Source organism: Gracilinanus agilis, chromosome 2, assembly GCF_016433145.1.
Source record: "Gracilinanus agilis isolate LMUSP501 chromosome 2, AgileGrace, whole genome shotgun sequence".
Taxonomy (NCBI): Eukaryota; Metazoa; Chordata; class Mammalia; order Didelphimorphia; family Didelphidae; genus Gracilinanus; species Gracilinanus agilis.
In genome coordinates, this window is record NC_058131.1 from 42360575 (window position 1) to 42376429 (window position 15855).

At 41.3% G+C, this 15855-nt stretch overlaps 1 protein-coding gene across 1 annotated transcript in view; it reads right to left on the bottom strand.

Moving 5' to 3' along the window:
• The window catches only part of LOC123234567 (ATP-dependent RNA helicase DDX19B-like), a 37572-nt gene extending 21933 nt beyond the window's left edge, over positions 1 to 15639 (bottom strand). The window contains 2 exon segments of the mRNA XM_044660473.1: positions 15435 to 15560; positions 15562 to 15639. Of these exon segments, the coding sequence (XP_044516408.1) occupies positions 15435 to 15560; positions 15562 to 15639 (204 nt within the window).
• Positions 15640 to 15855: the final 216 nt, after the last annotated feature.

Below are 15855 nucleotides of genomic sequence, written 5' to 3' on the forward strand. Positions count from 1 at the left end.
GCCAGGTTTCTATGATTTGGAGAAGACACTTTTTCCCTCTAGATAAGGAATACTGCCAAGCAATCAATCAAAAAGCATTTATTAAATGTTTACTACCTAACTGCCAAGAAGGGACAAAAATGAGATATTCCTAAGAATTAAAAATTAAAAAGACTCCAAAAGCCCCATCATAGCTGTGAATTAAATACTTTTAAAAGTCTCCATGATCAAGTAATCTTTAAATCATTATCCAAACCAGGCTAGGATTGATAAGGGCTGGTGGATGTTTTCAGAGGGGAGGAGCAAGCACCAGACTTCATTTATTGATCAGTTGGGCATGGGGAAGACCCTAACCCACAAAGCTTAAAACTCGGGGTCAAGAGCCCCGCAGCTTCTTCTTGGTCTGTTCCAGTGTCTGTGAGAGGCTCTCAGGATGCCCCTGACTGTCCTCCCAATCCAACTGTCCTCAATCCCGCTGTTCTTCCTATAGAGTGCTGGTATAAGCCATTTGATGAGGGTGTTGAATAGTGGAGAAAGGGCGCCAGCGTACTGGCAAAGCACAAGCCCCCCAAATCCTAATGGTAACATCAGGCAGTGGCACAGGCCTCTTGGAGGGATCCCTTTTCCGACCCCACATGGGAGCGAGTCCCAAAACAAGACTATCTCCTGGGCCTCCATTTAAGGGGGGAGGGGGGCGGGGCGCCAGGGCCAAGGCAGAGCGCCCACGCCAAGGATAGGAAATCGCTCATTCAACAGGTCCGCATCAGGCGCTGCCCTTAGCGGCCTCGGAGCCGGGGGCTTTCTTCCTCTCCCCCTCCCCCTCTCCTGCCTGGCGCACGGAGGCCCTTGCTCGCAGCCCACAGGTGTCTGTCTGTGTGAGGAGCGCCGGCAGGAGAAACCCGGCCTCGCCAAACAGACGCTGCCGGGGAAGCGACGGCCTGAAGACGCAGCCGGGCCCAGTCTGGCGCTCGGCCAAGTGTTCGTCCCCCGGGTTTGGTTTCCTTTCTTTCGGCCCAAGCAGAGGAGGGGGAGAGGGAGAGTAGCGACTCCGCGCTGCGACACTACCTGAGTGCCGAGGTGGAGGCGCCGGCCCGCCCGCCCGCCTGCCTGGGATCCCGGCCCTGCCTCCCCGCCGTTCGCTGCCCTCCCCCCGGGGCCCGGGCTCCGGACCCGCTCACCGACTCGGCCGCCGCCTCCTGCTGGTCCACCGCCAGGGCCCACGAGTCGGGGAGCCGGGGGCTGGAGGGCCGCCCGTAGGGCTCCAGAGCTGGCACGGCGGAGCCCATGAGAGATGGTGCAGCCGAGAGATCGCCGAGAGTTAGCGGCACGGCGGCGAGAGGGGCTGGCACTTCCGCCGCCGGGCGCTCGGCCCCGCCTCTCTCCGGGCCGGCTCCGGGCCCGTCCTGGACGCCACAAGATGAACCACTCATCCTTCAACCGAGTGAGGGGCCGGGATGCGATCACACAGATGTGAGTTAGAAAATCCAGCCGCCAACCGACCTAGGAGAAGCGCTCCAAATCCGCCCCGCAACCACCCCAATGCCAACCAAGGAGCCGGCGCGGGCGTCCTCTCCAAATCTGCCCACTACGCCCACAAGCTGGGCAGCCTGGGCACGTCACTTCGTCGGTTTCGTCCATAAACTGGGGGTGGGGAACAAAAGGTCAAGGATCTCAAAGAGAAAGAATGGGGGACCGGGAGAAGGAAAGAGGCGTGGCAAGACCACGTCTCCAGGTACCCCGCAAAGCAGGCAGGGAGCTTTGCGGGTGGAGATACTGATCAATGGAAAAGACGACGCAATAACACCGAGCAGAGCACTCCCTGATCAACCCAAAGCCTTCCAAATCCTGGACCCACCACTCACCATTCCACCAAAAACAGTGGGGGAGGGAGAAAGCAGCCTAGCAGATGGTTGGTGTAGATCAACCAATCCTCAGGGACACCTGACTTAAGATATTAAAAGGCCCATCATAAGAGAATTAAAGGAGCAAGGAAAAAATATCTTTCACAAGTATCAATAAGGGAAGAGTTCAGAACCAACCAGGGTTATGGCAGAAGACAGACATTTTGATTATATAAAATTTAAAAAAAGTTGCACAAAAAATTCAGTGCAGATTGAGTTGTAAGGGAAAGAGTTAACTGGTGAAAAAAAAGTCTTTGCAATAAGTTTCTCTGACAAAGGTCTCATATCCATAATATATAAGGAATAAATTCAAACTTATGAAACAAGACTCATTCTGTAGTAGATTAAAGATGGAAAAAACATGAATAGGCAGTTTTCAAAGAAAGGAATCCAAGTTGTCAACAGCTTATGAAAAAAAATTTCCTAATAACTAAAGAAAAGGGAATTAAAACTGTTCTAAGGAGGGGCAGCTGGGTACCTCAGTGGAATGAGAGTCAGGCCTAGAGCCAGGAGGTCCTAGGTTCAAATCTGGCCTCAGCCACTTCTCAGCCGTGTGACCCTGGGCAAGTCACTTGACCCCCATTGCCTACCCTTACCACTCTTCTGCCTTGGAGCCAATACACAGTATTGACTCCAAGACAGAAGGTAAGGGTTTAAAAAAAAATGTTCTAAGGACCCACCACATACTCAACAGATTAGCAAAGATGACCCCAAAACTGGAAAAAGATAATCATTGGAACATTGAGGGAAAGCAAGCACATTAATGTAGTCAGGGGAGCTGCTCTGATCCAGACATTACAGAAAGTCAATGAACTGTGCATGTTTCTTTACCCAGAGATGGCCCCATGAGGCCTAGATCTCAAAGACATCAAGGAAGATGAAAAGGACCCAGAATGTGCCCAAAATGTTGCTACCAGCTCTTTTAGTTATAGCAAAGCAATGAAAACAAGGGGTGCCCCTCAATTGAAGAATAGCCAAATAAATTATGGTATATGACTGTAACTGGCTATTACTGTACCAAGAGAAAGGATGAAATGACAAGCTTCAGAAAAACTTTGGAATACTTGTCTGAACAGAAGGACATAAGCAGAACACATTGTGGTATGCTGAATAAACTACAAATATGAGCAATACAGAGAAAAGATTTATATGTATTGCTGTGCAGTGAAGAGGAATAAAGAAAATAATACATACACACCAGGACAACAATAATGTAAATATAAAGAACCCCCACCACAATCAAAAGTGAAAGTCACTACCATACAAAAAACCTCTTAAAATTGATCAATTTTGCTGATTTTTGTCTCTTCTTCCCCTTTTTCTCAAAAAAAAAAAAGTTCTTTGTTATATATAGGATAATTGTACGGAAGGGGGGAGGAAGATGAAAACTGGGAAAATATTTTCCATAAAAAACAAGTCATTTAAAATTTTTTTAAATGAATGAGCAAAAGATGAAAATTTATAAAATAAGAATATGCCTTTAAAGAAAAAACTTTGAAAGACTTAAGAACTCTGATTTATGTAATGATTAATCATGATTCCAGAAGAATGATGATGAAACACCTACTTCCTAACAAAAAGGTGATGGGACACAAGTTTCAGAATAAAACATTTTTGGACATGGGAATTTCTTTTGCTTGACTAGTCATATTTTTTGTTACAAGGGGATTTTTTAGAGAGACTAACTCTAAGGATGACCATAGGATCACTTTTTCAGCTGCTGAAATTCTCAAAGACCAGTGACAAAGTTGAGAGGATATCCAAAGCAATTAAATCATCAATACCTGGGCACAGCCAAGTAATACTCTGAAAATGGTAAACTTTCCATTTCCCAAATGCCAAATGGTCAAATGATATGAACAAGCAGTTTTCAGATGAAGAAATTAAAGCTATTAATAATATGAAAAAATGTTCTAAATCAGTGGTTCCCAGACTTTTTTGGCCTACCCCCCTTTCCAGAAAAAATATTACTTAGCACCCCCTGTCACATACTATCACTGCCCCCTTACAGTTATTCCCAGCCCCCAAATGCACCTGTGGCCATCACCACTTCCCTGGATCACTGCAGCACCCACCAGGGGGCGGTGGCACCCACTTTGGGAATCACTGTTCTAAATCATTCTTGATTAGAGAAATACAAATTAAAACAACTCTCAGGTACCTCCTCATATCTATCAGATTGGCCAATAGGACAGTAAAGGAAAGTGATAAATATTGGAGGGGATCTGACAAAATTAGGACCATAATACTTTGCTGGTGGAGTTGTGAACTGGTCTAATCATTCTGGAGAGCAATTTGGAACTATGCACAAAGAGCTATAAAACTGTATTATATCCTTTGATTCAGTAATACCACTAGTAGGTCTGTACCCTTAACAGATTAAAAAAAAAAAAAGGGGATGGGGAGAAGGTCCCACTTGTAAAAAAATATTTATAGCAGCCCTTTTTGTGGTGTCAAAGAACTGGAAGTTGAAGAAATGTCCATCAACTGGGGAATGGCTGAACAAATTATGGTATATGATAGTGATGGAATACTATTATACCATAAGAAATGGTAAAGAGGATGATTTCAGAAAAAAAAACTAGGAAGCCCTACATGAACTGATTCAGAGCAAAACAAGCAAAACCACTAAATTCTATATATAGCAATTGCAATATTGTGGGATGATCAAATGTGACAGTTAGCTACTTTCAGCAATACAATGATCCAGGACAATTCTGAAGGACTTTGAAAAAGAATGCTATCCCTCCAGAGAAAGAACTGTTGGAGTTGGAATGCAGATCAAAACATACTATTTTTCACCTTAGTTTATTTGGGTTTTTATTTTGGGGTTTTGGTCTTATATGAGTATTCTCTTACAGCAATGAACAATATGGAAATATGCTTTATATGATAATACATGTGTAACCCAGATCAAATTGCTTACCATCTTGGGGAAGGAGAAAGGGAGGGAGGGAGGGAAGGAGACAATTTGGATCCAATAACATCAGAAAATTTATATGGGAAATTGTTAATACATGTAATTGGTAAACTAAAATATCTTTACAAAAAAGTTACATGTTGAATTTAATATAAAAGTTTTCTCAAAAGTGTGGTTTAAAGTTTCATCATTTCAGAAGTACAAATATGACAAACTTAATAAAAAATGATTGCCATCTTGTTAAAATGAAATATTATTCAAAATTCACAAAACTAAGTATAAATCTGAATAAACTTTCAAGTGATTTTTTAAAAGTTGTAGCATCTATGCTTCTGCAGTTATTTAAAGTTTAAAACTGCACTAAAGCCTTTGGAATAAAAGAAAACAAATTGTACCAAAACAGATTTACAGTTTTATGTACGTTATATTCTTCTGTTCTACTGTGAATATGTTAATTCTCATTTTATTGAGTGTTTCAGTTCAGAATAAAAAAAGACAGTTACTACTTACTGGTGAGGCTACTTCTTGACCCAACCAGCATTTGCTTTTGTTTCTGTATTTTTATGAATAGAAATTAACTACCAATTGTAATCCTTTCATTTTTCACACAAAACATCAATCGCTAATTCTTTCAATTTGTAAAATTCTTAAACTCAGATTAGTCATCCAACTGTCTAATCACTGAACCAAATCTATATTCCTCTACACATACTGAACAGAGAACTTACATGTGACATTTACAAACTATATGCTTTGGTTATAGCTACGCAACTGCCAAAATAGACAGCAGATGACCTGAAAATAGCAGTAGCTAGATGGTGAGGTTGATAGAGCACTGGGCCTGGAGTCAGGAAAACAAGTTCAAATCTGAACTAAGACATTTACTTTTACTAGCTGTGTGACCCTAAACAAGTCACTTCACCCTGTTTACTTTGGTTTCCTCTTCTGTAAAATGATCTGGGGGAGGAAATGGCCTACTACTCCAATATCTTGGCCATGAAAAGCCCCCAAAGAGTCACAATCTCAAAAAAGCCTTGAAGATCTTATAGAGTTAGTAATGATGGGATTCTTCCTATCCCCACCTGCTGTGGTGATTGGGGCACTGAACAATGGGCAGTGAGGCCAGGTCCAAGTTCAAATCCCACCCCAGACACTAACCTGTGTGACCCTTTTCATTACTGACCTTTTCTATACCTTAGTTTTCTCATCCTTAAAATGAGAGGGTTAGACCCAAAGATCATGCGCCTAGAGATTATTCCAAACTCTTCCTCTGTCATCTGAGAAGCTGACAGGGTGACTTCTGAAGGATCCACCAGAGTTGGCTGCCCACAGACCTAGGCCTGGGTCTCTTCCTCTTCTTCCTTCTCCATCTTCTACCCCCCAATACAAACCTCCCACACCCCCCCAGACCCCAGCAACACTTACATCTCCTACTGGCAGGGCCAAGGAGAAGAGGCCCAGGGCCCGGCCTCTGGCTCGGCCGCTCCTGCCGGCCATGGCCTCCACAGCTCCCCCCTGGGCAGTGGCAGTTACAGCAGCTCCAACTGCCACCCTGGGTAGGGCCCAGGCCTGAAGGAAGCCGTCATTGGCCGGGGAGAAGATGGAAGGACTGGGACAGCCAATCAGGGCAAGGGAAGGGCCCTCAAAAACAGCAGGTCCTTGACGGGGTATACATATTGGGGGGCCTTGGACCTGGGGGAGCAAGAGAGGTCTGTGGGTGGCAGAGCCTGGCCAGTTCCCAGAAGGCTGCTCACCCACCCCACAGATTCCTTCACCCATTCCACCCCGGCCCCGTACCAGGAGGGCAGCAACTATACTTCTAAACACCTGGAAGCAGGAGGCATCATGGGGGCTAAGCTATGGAGCACCCCCTCACCATCCCTGGGAAACCCTCTGCTGGGGGCTCCTTAAAAACCTTCCCTAAAGAGTTTAGGCCTAGCAGGCTCAACACTTCCCTCTGCTTTAGCAGCTACTCATTGGGAAAGCTAGAAAGATAAAACGTGCCTGCCAAGCCTGGCACCCCAATGAATTTGGGCAGCACCCTGCTCCTGAGCCAGAGGACAGCAGGCCCTTCTTCTGAGACCTGGATCAATTAGGTTAGCCAATACTATGACATCAACTCCCCACAAGGTCATAAACAAGGCCAGCTCAGCAACAGGACACACTTCAAAGGCTGGGGAAGAACAAGGTCCAGGGGCAGGAAAGGCCAGTCAAGCAGGAGATGATAGTTCTGGGCCAGACCCATTCTCCTCTCCAAGTGACCGAAGGAGCGAAGGAGCAGCATGAAAAGGAATACTATTTGCCAAGCTAATGGACTAGAATAGTCTTCCCCACTGAATGAACCAACCAGCCAATTTCTCTCACTGTCATGCTAGTTTTTGATAACACACATAGAAGCAAGGTCAATGAGGAAGGTGGCTCCTATCACTCTAAATCAACCCATAGCAGACTGAATAATCAGTCATTAAATTTGGCTATAATTAATTGCTACTCGTCTAACTTTTCACATATTTTTCCCTTTGGATAGGTTTGAATTCAGTTTTTGTTACTTGGTGTCCATATGGTCATATCCTCATCTAACCTTCCCGATTTCCTCCTCTATAAAATGAAGGTGTTAACCCAGGGGAACTGCTTGTCGGCTTCAGGAGGGGGGAATCATGAATCATGTAACCATGGGAAAATATTCTAAATTAAAAAAAGGAAAAAAATTAAATGAAGGTATTGTACTAGATCAGAGGTGTCAAACTTGCTGCCAAATGGGGTGTCTCCTGGAACGCTGCAGAACCAGATTAAACTGTAATTGGGAGATGTTTAATAAAAATAAAAATCTGATGTAGAAACCACTAATTGTGACTTTCTAAGTCAAATGCCACCACAGGGATCCATTTCTCTTTGGGTTTGACACCACTGACACAGACAGATGATCTCTAGAGGTGGCCCAGCCCTTAAGAACCATGAATGAAAGAGCTAGGAAGCTGCCAAGTTAAAGTGAAAAGTTAAAGACTCTGTTCTAGACCTAGTTTAAAGGTTTAGTTCCTGCTCTATCACCTGCTCTTGGAAAACACTAGCAGAAAAGAGCCTGGGAGCCCCCTCAGCCTAGCTGCTGAAGCCTTGTGCAATATGGCTTTGGAAGCACTTTTCTAACATTATGTCTTATTAAACAGATACTCTTTCCTCCAGCCAGGCTGGTAAGTCCCTCTGCAAGTCCTACCGTCACCCTTCAGCTGAAGTTTAAAGTCTGAGGTCCTCCACAGGGCCTTTCTCTTCAGCTCACATTGATCTCCTGAAACCAAGAGGAGGACTAGATGAGCCATCGAGTTGCCTTTCAGCCCTGAGTTCTGTAATTCTACAAATTCCTGTGGTACTTTTGGATAGTCATTTAAACATTTGTCATATGCTGCCCTGCTTTGTTCATTGTCAGTAGTCGTCTTAGCCTAACAAAGTGACCTCCTAGAAGTTTATTTTATACTCTGCTAAGTTTATTTGATACACCCTAAGCAACATCATATGTACTCAAAACATACCTGTTGAACTGAATTTTTTCACATCTTTAAATTGTTTGATTTTGACTTAACTACCTCTTCCATTCTCTGACTTGGCTTTGCTACTACTGTTCTACTCCCTCCATAATAAGGCTGTTGTTGTTTGGTTATGTCGAACTTTTTCTGACTCTGTGGACTATGAAAGTATGTCAATACTGTCCAGGGCATTTTCTTGGCAAAGATATTACAATGGCTTGCCATTTCTTTCTCCAGTGGATTAAGATAAACAGAGGTCGCCCAGCTAGTAAGTATTTGGGACTGGATTTGAATCCGGATCCACCTGATTGCAGGTCCAGCACTCTATCATTGAGCTACCTAACTGCCTCCAATAATTGTGCCTCCACAATAAAGCAGCATCCTTATAATAGTTATTTATTCACCTCTAACTTAGCTATGGTAGTGAAGAAAGAAGATTTTAACAAAGACAACTAAAGAATAATTTCTAGTTAAAAGTTTTAGAAGTTATCATTTTTTTGTTTCAGATTTTGCTATCCTAATTATATTTAGTAGAAACATTCAAATTAACTTTCATTCCTAGAGTAGACACTATCATGTGTGAAAAGGCAGCCAGAGTAAAGACAACTTGAGATTAAAAAAAAAATTTAGGCCTGCCATCAAAATATTGTGTATGTAAGAGAAATCTGGATGACCTGAAATTTGGGATAGGTATAATGTAGAGTTTTTGTCTACCTTTTCTATTCTTAACACAGGCACTGAGCATACTTCCACAGATGTATGATTTTCAGCACCTTCTTTCCCTAGAGCAATGGTTCCCAAACTTTTTTGGCCTACCGCCCCCTTTCTAGAAAAAATATTACTTGGCACCCCCTGGAAATTATGAAACTATTTATTGAACTCAGAATAGAATGTAATACAAAAAAAGTGTGGCCATCACCACTCTCCTGGATCACTGTAAGCACCCACCAGGGGGCAGTAGCGCCCACTTTGGGACTCACTGCCCTAGAGTATACAATTCTCACTGTCTGATCATTTAAGACAATCTTGTTTCTGGGAAGGTATTTATTGCATATGCATAAAGTTTCCCATCTGGCACACTGCCTCCAGATATGTGAAATATGAAGTGACTAATACACCTTGAAATCTCTGGGTGACAAATTAAAAAAATATATTTTTGCTTCAATTCCATAAATATTTCAAGTATGTAAAATTGTTGATTCAATTCAACATTTATTAAGCACCTACTGTGTTCAAAGGCACTATGCTACCAGAGACAAAAAGGGCTTCAGCCCTCAGGGAGCACATTTTGGGTAAAATAACAAGAAAATGGAAGGCTAGATATACAGAGTCATTTCAATACCAAAGGATGAATGTTTTTCTATGTAAGATCATTTGGAAATGCATTTGAAGTCATCTGACTTATAAGAAGTTGTATTTCGTGTTTTATATACATGTTGTTGTGTATGTTTATTCCTAAATTTTTAACAATCAAATAAGATAGACTTTCCTACTAGCAGCAATACAATGATCCAGGACAATTTTGAGGACTTATGAAAAAGAACTCCAACTCCAGAGAAAAAGAAGAGCTGTTGGAGCAGAAATGCAGTTGGAAGCATAGTTTATTTGGGAATCCGTTATGGAGTTTTAATTTTATAAGATTATTCACTTATAAAAATGAATAATATAGAAATATGTTTTACGTGATAATACAGATATAACCCCGATTGAATTGCATGTTGGCTCCTGGATGGGAGAGGGAAGAAGTGCGAGACAAAATATGGATCATATAATATTAAAAGTAATATTATACATAATCAAATATTATATGATGAACATTTATGAATGACTTAGCTATTCCTAGCAATACAGGAATTCAAGAAAATCTTCAAGGACTCATGATGAAAAATGTCATCCTCCTCCAGAGAAAGAACTGATTGAGTCTGAATGCATGCTATATTTCACTCATTTCTCCATTTTTCTTTCATTTGTTCAAATTCTCTTGCACAAAAAAGACTAATACGGAAAGATGCTTTACACTATTCCATATATAAAATCCATATAAAATTGCTTGCCATCTCAGGGAAGAGGGAAAAATTGGTTCAAACTTTTAAAAAATAATGGTTAAAATTTTTTTTTCATGTAATTGAGGAGAAAAATAAAATATCAGTAAATAAATAAATAGATAACAATAAGGTTTGTAATAGTTTTCATTTGAAAAATTTTGGCTATCGCTTATAAAATTTATGAAAATCATACTATAGAGTGGCTTGAAGCTGTAACTTCAAGGAGTCAACTATAAGGTATTTGTTGTATATCTGAAACCCCAAAATGTGCTTAGTTTTAATTTATAAGTAAAGGATAAATGACTTGTATGTAACTATTAGGGAAACATGAGGGAAGTTAACAGGATTCAAGCCCTAAGCTATGGTTAGTGAAATTTCACTATTTGAGGTAAAAATTTTTGGTCTATTATTATTGTTTTGAGTTTTGATTATGGGGGTGGTTGTCTGAATTGTCATGAAGACAATAGTAGAAAATGGCAAGTGCTGCAGTCTGAAACCTCCTAAAAGTGGATGCTTGTACCTAGAAAAACTTGAGATGATCTTGGCAAGGCCCAAGTTTGAATCCTTTCGACTCAATTTTCCCATTGTGGTATTTCCTTTTTGAACAGGAAATTTCCCCACTTGGTTCATCTTTTTTTTTTTTTAAATTAAGTTTATTTTTCATTTTAATTTTTCTTATTAATTTCATTTATTTAATTAACTTGTTTCATCTTGGATCTGACTTTTGCTACTCTGTGACTGCATGGTTGGTTATAAGATATAACTCATGCCTGGAATAAAACAGCTACAGGAATTTTTCCCCTAATATAGTATATATCACATCAGTCTGTGCCCTTGAGGGTTCATAGTCTTGACAATGCTTTTTAACTATGTTCTTCCTTTTCTTTTCACAGTATAAGATTTTTTTTTTAAACCCTTGTACTTCGGTGTATTGTCTCATAGGTGGAAGAGTGGTAAGGGTGGGCAATGGGGGTCAAGTGACTTGCCCAGGGTCACACAGCTGGGAAGTGGTTGAGGCCGGGTTTGAACCTAGGACCTCCCGTCTCTAGGCCTGACTCTCACTCCACTGCCCCCACACAGTATAAGATTTAAAATGGGTTTTGGTCAATTTAAATGTTATAAAAGTTGTTGTGGTTGCCATTGATAAAAATTAACTCAAGTCACGAGGCTGTTAGTAGCTTTTGTAGCCTTGTTACAGCAAGGTAGAGATAGTAAAGGGGGAAATGTAGGAAGGAGGTAGAAAATATTGCCTAGCTAAATTCCTTTAGTCTGGATCCGAGTGCCTCACTAAAGACAGGAGAAGAGCGGAAAGGCCAGTGTCTCCAGCCAGGGTCTCCTCAACCCAAGGGAGTCACTATAGCCAAACTCCCTGAGCCCTCAATGCAGAAGTCCTCCAATACTAAAGAAGTTCAATGCAGAGATACCCATGCAGCAGAATCCCTTTCTCAGCAAGAGCTACCAATGCAGCAGAATGAATCAGAATGCCCTAGGCTGGCTTTTTTTTTTAAACCCTAATATCTTTTATATATATCCTTCTATATTAATTTTATTTGTTACAGGGTTAGGCAATGGGGGTTAAGTGACTTGCCCAGGGTCACACAGCTAGGAAGTGTCTGAGGCCAGATTTGAACCTAGGACCTCCTGTCTCTAAATCCACTGAGCCATCCAACTGCCCCCATAGGCCGGCTTTTATAAGCAGTTTTCTCCATGTCAATTCCTGTCTCTCTGGTTTCTACTTCCTTTCACTGTGGGCTGGTCTATCACATCTCAGGAACCAATCATAGTTTCTTAATTTGCCTGGCAGCAATGTCTGTGGGATCCACCTCCCATTCTCTAAGAGTGTGAACTTTTATCGAAAGGATCCTCAAGTTCCTGACTGATTAAGTTTAAAATGGTGGAACACTCCAAGTACTTGATTAAGATTAAAAAAATTCCCTTTCACAATAGCAAATTTCTATAATCAGGGCAAGTGAATAGTAGGGGTTTTCCAAGTATAACACTAAATCTACTAATAATAGATTGATTCTAGAACATCTAAGTTACTAGGATGCAAGATGAAAAATCTTACAATTTTAACTTATTAATGATTAAATTATAACAGGTTTGCTATCCTTCTAAAGGAATAAGGCAAAGTAATAAAAAAAAGTTTCATAATTAAATGGAATAGTAAATTTTGAGAAACCAATGATTAAGCTGTTTTCTCTGAGACCTATATATACATATCTATATGTAGATCATACATTCCAAATGTATTTAGTGTGGAAATTCAGGCTTTATGTTTTACTAATAAGTTCTCAAAATTGGAGAAAGGATTTTACATATAAAACTGTATTAATAATCATAAAGTGAAATTATTTTCCCATTTTTAAGTATATGTCTGATCATTTTTAAAAATAAGTTTATTTTAAAAGTTAGACACATAAATTGTTTTTTAAGATACTTATGTCAGGTACAGGGTTTAAGTAAAGATAAAAGCAACAAATGGTATATAAAAATTGAAATTCCCTAAAGTTCCAGGTAAATTATAGTGTCCTGTAATTATAGTTCTGTCAATAGGATGAGCTCCATAAAGCTTGAGCCATTTATACTAATTTGCATTATGTCTTGTCACTAGAAAATTTTGTCAGAATTACCTAGGAATATTTACAAGTGACTTGGAAGCCCCTTGAGAGCTGCCCTGAGAATGAGGCCAATTCTAGAATTTCCAAGAGAAGATACACAAGGACAGAAGACTACATGGGACATCTGGGATTCAAGATGTGCAGATTAAATGGACACTGACAATGGGTTAATAGGAAACAAGGAGACTTGATGTTATTTAATATTGATGATCATCGTTTTCCTTTGACCTTTTGTTTCATGGTATTTAAGTTTTCCTGGTTATTTATATTGGTAATATGTAAATCTCTCCTCTCAAAATCAGTCCATTGTGAGCCCTTGAAGTAGTTAATTCTGACTATGAATATATGAAAAATCATATAATTTGGCTTATAGATAAGCCATCCATGGGGAAAGGTACTGCCCCTCCACCATGAATCAAAAGGAGGAATAAAAGGAATTAGAAGCAAGTGGTAGTAGGAATTGCATGAACACTGACTCCACCTTGTAACTCAATTCTGGAGCTAGCTCAGTTTGCTTTCTATTCAATTTATGGATCTAATTCAATTTTGTTTAGTGAGAAAACTTTATTCAATTGTGGAAATTATGAGAGGTCTTTTTTGCATTGTTTGAACCTAGCCCCCGAGTGGCTAGGAAACTGGCCCACCTCTACCTACTGCTTAGAAACCCCTAACTAAGGATTTAGGTTAAGTCAACTAGAAACCCATTCATATCTGAAGACTGATGCAAGGAATTTTCTCACAATCATACAGCTCAAGCAACCCATGTGTCTTTTCTGAAAACTGTTCCCATACTGATCAATTAGTTATTGTTTTCATGTTCCTTTGATTGTTCACAGACACTTGGGGGAAGTAGGATACCTCTTTTTCTGATTTCAGGGAACTGCACCTGTTTACCCTTCCCTTTCCAATTTCAAAAGTCCCTAATCTTTCCTCCAATTAGAAATCAGATTACCTAATTTTTTTTATCCTGCTTGTTTTTTTTTAATTAATTGGTCTTGTTTAACTATTTTTAATGTATAAAAATAGTCTGTTTCTCCCCGTATTTAGGGTCCAGCCTTAAAATGAGGAGGTCTGGTCCCAATTTGTTCTGCAACTGACATGCATTGCTTAATAAATCAACATCCTTGGAAGCTCAAACCTTTATATCTTTGCTTTTACCTGCCACAATCTCAAACTTCCTTGGAGATTGAGTAAGGACCATTTATCTCCTATAGGAGGTTTTTCCTGATTCCCCTAGCTACTAATTTTTCCTCATTCCTCCTCACATACCCAACTCTCCCTTACCTTGGACTTACTCTGTATGTATCTTGTATTTTTTTTCTAATCTGTGTATAAATTGCTTTTCCTCAAACAAATATAAACTCCTTTAGAACAGGGACTATTCCATTGTTGGTTTTGAATCCCTCATGCCTAGGATGATCCTGGCATAAAACAAGCACCTAATAAATATTTATTGGCTGATTGTTGAAACAATCATTAAAATATACAGCAGTTATGCAAAGGTAAATTCTATTTTCTTAGATTCCAATTCTGCATATACCTAAAGTGGTATCCTATAACCACACTGTTCCAGATTTTTACACCATCATGTCTAATTTGAAACAAAAAAAAAATCATTAATTAGTTCAACAGTCATGGAAATTAATTTGAAGCCATGTTCTTCAGCTCTCCAAGAACATTTGGCAAAATGTTCAACCTTAATTCAGTAGGGTACTCCCTCCATAACACCATTATTATGACAGGTCCTAAAGGTGAAAATTACCCATGCCCTCTTAATGACCAAATCTAACAGGCTTTCTCAGCCCTCATTTTTCTTGATTTCTCTGTAGTTTTTGACACTGTTGATCATCCTCTCTTCCTGTACACTCTCATTTTCATTCAGTTTATACCCGCTAATTGGTGGTATTCCTCAAAGAGCCTGTCCCTCAGCCCTCACTTCCTGTCTCTATATACAATCTCATTATTAAGGGTACACTTATCCATTCCCAAATACCCAAGATGGCATCCTCTCCTTTCCCTCCAATCTTTTGCCAAGTTGTGACATTCTGACTTCTGTAACATCTCTCTGCTAGTCCTGCCTCTCCATATATACATTTACCACCTGGTACCCACCGGCTCCTTTCACCTGGCCCCTTTCAATGGGCTTCTGCTTCGTTTTGGCCTTTCTCCCCATTCCAATTCAAAATCCCACGCCAAAATGGCCCAAATGGTGTTATTCCCACATGAACAAACTCCAGGCTCCCTTTCTCCTCCAGAACCAAGGATAAACTCTTTGTTTGGCACCTCCTCGTACCTTTGTGGCCTTGTAGCACTTCACTGCCTTCCAGGTGCATCCCATGACAGGCCTCTGGCCTTTTCCCTGGCATTTTCGGGGTCTGGACTGCTCTGGCTCCTAGATTCCCTTCCCTCGGGCTCTAAGTCTGTCTGCACTGGCTGGCCTCAACCCCCACCCACATAGGGCTCTGGCCATGAGGATCCTGCTGCCATTGGGGCCTCCCTCGAGGCCCGACGCCCCCACTTGGGTCCTTCGTCCCTGAGAAAATCAAGTAATAACCACGCGAGAATAGGGTGGCCGTGTGCTGTGCTGTTCTGTTCCTGGACGTGGGGCACCAGAGACCAGCAGCACTCTAGGCCGCTGCTCTCGGAAGTCCGCATCCGGGCAAAGAAAAATGGCGGCCTTGATCGCCAGGCCAGTGTAAACCCGCGCCACGTGACCAGCCTCGCGCCCCCCCCTCCCCCCCCCACCGCTTTCAGCGCCATTGCATCAGCCCGCTCCTCTCAAGCCTAGGCTGACTTGCAGATGCAGGTACTGAGGTGATTGGCGAGGCAGGGAACCAATGGGAGCTTGTTATGGCGCGGAGGTCGTCCCTT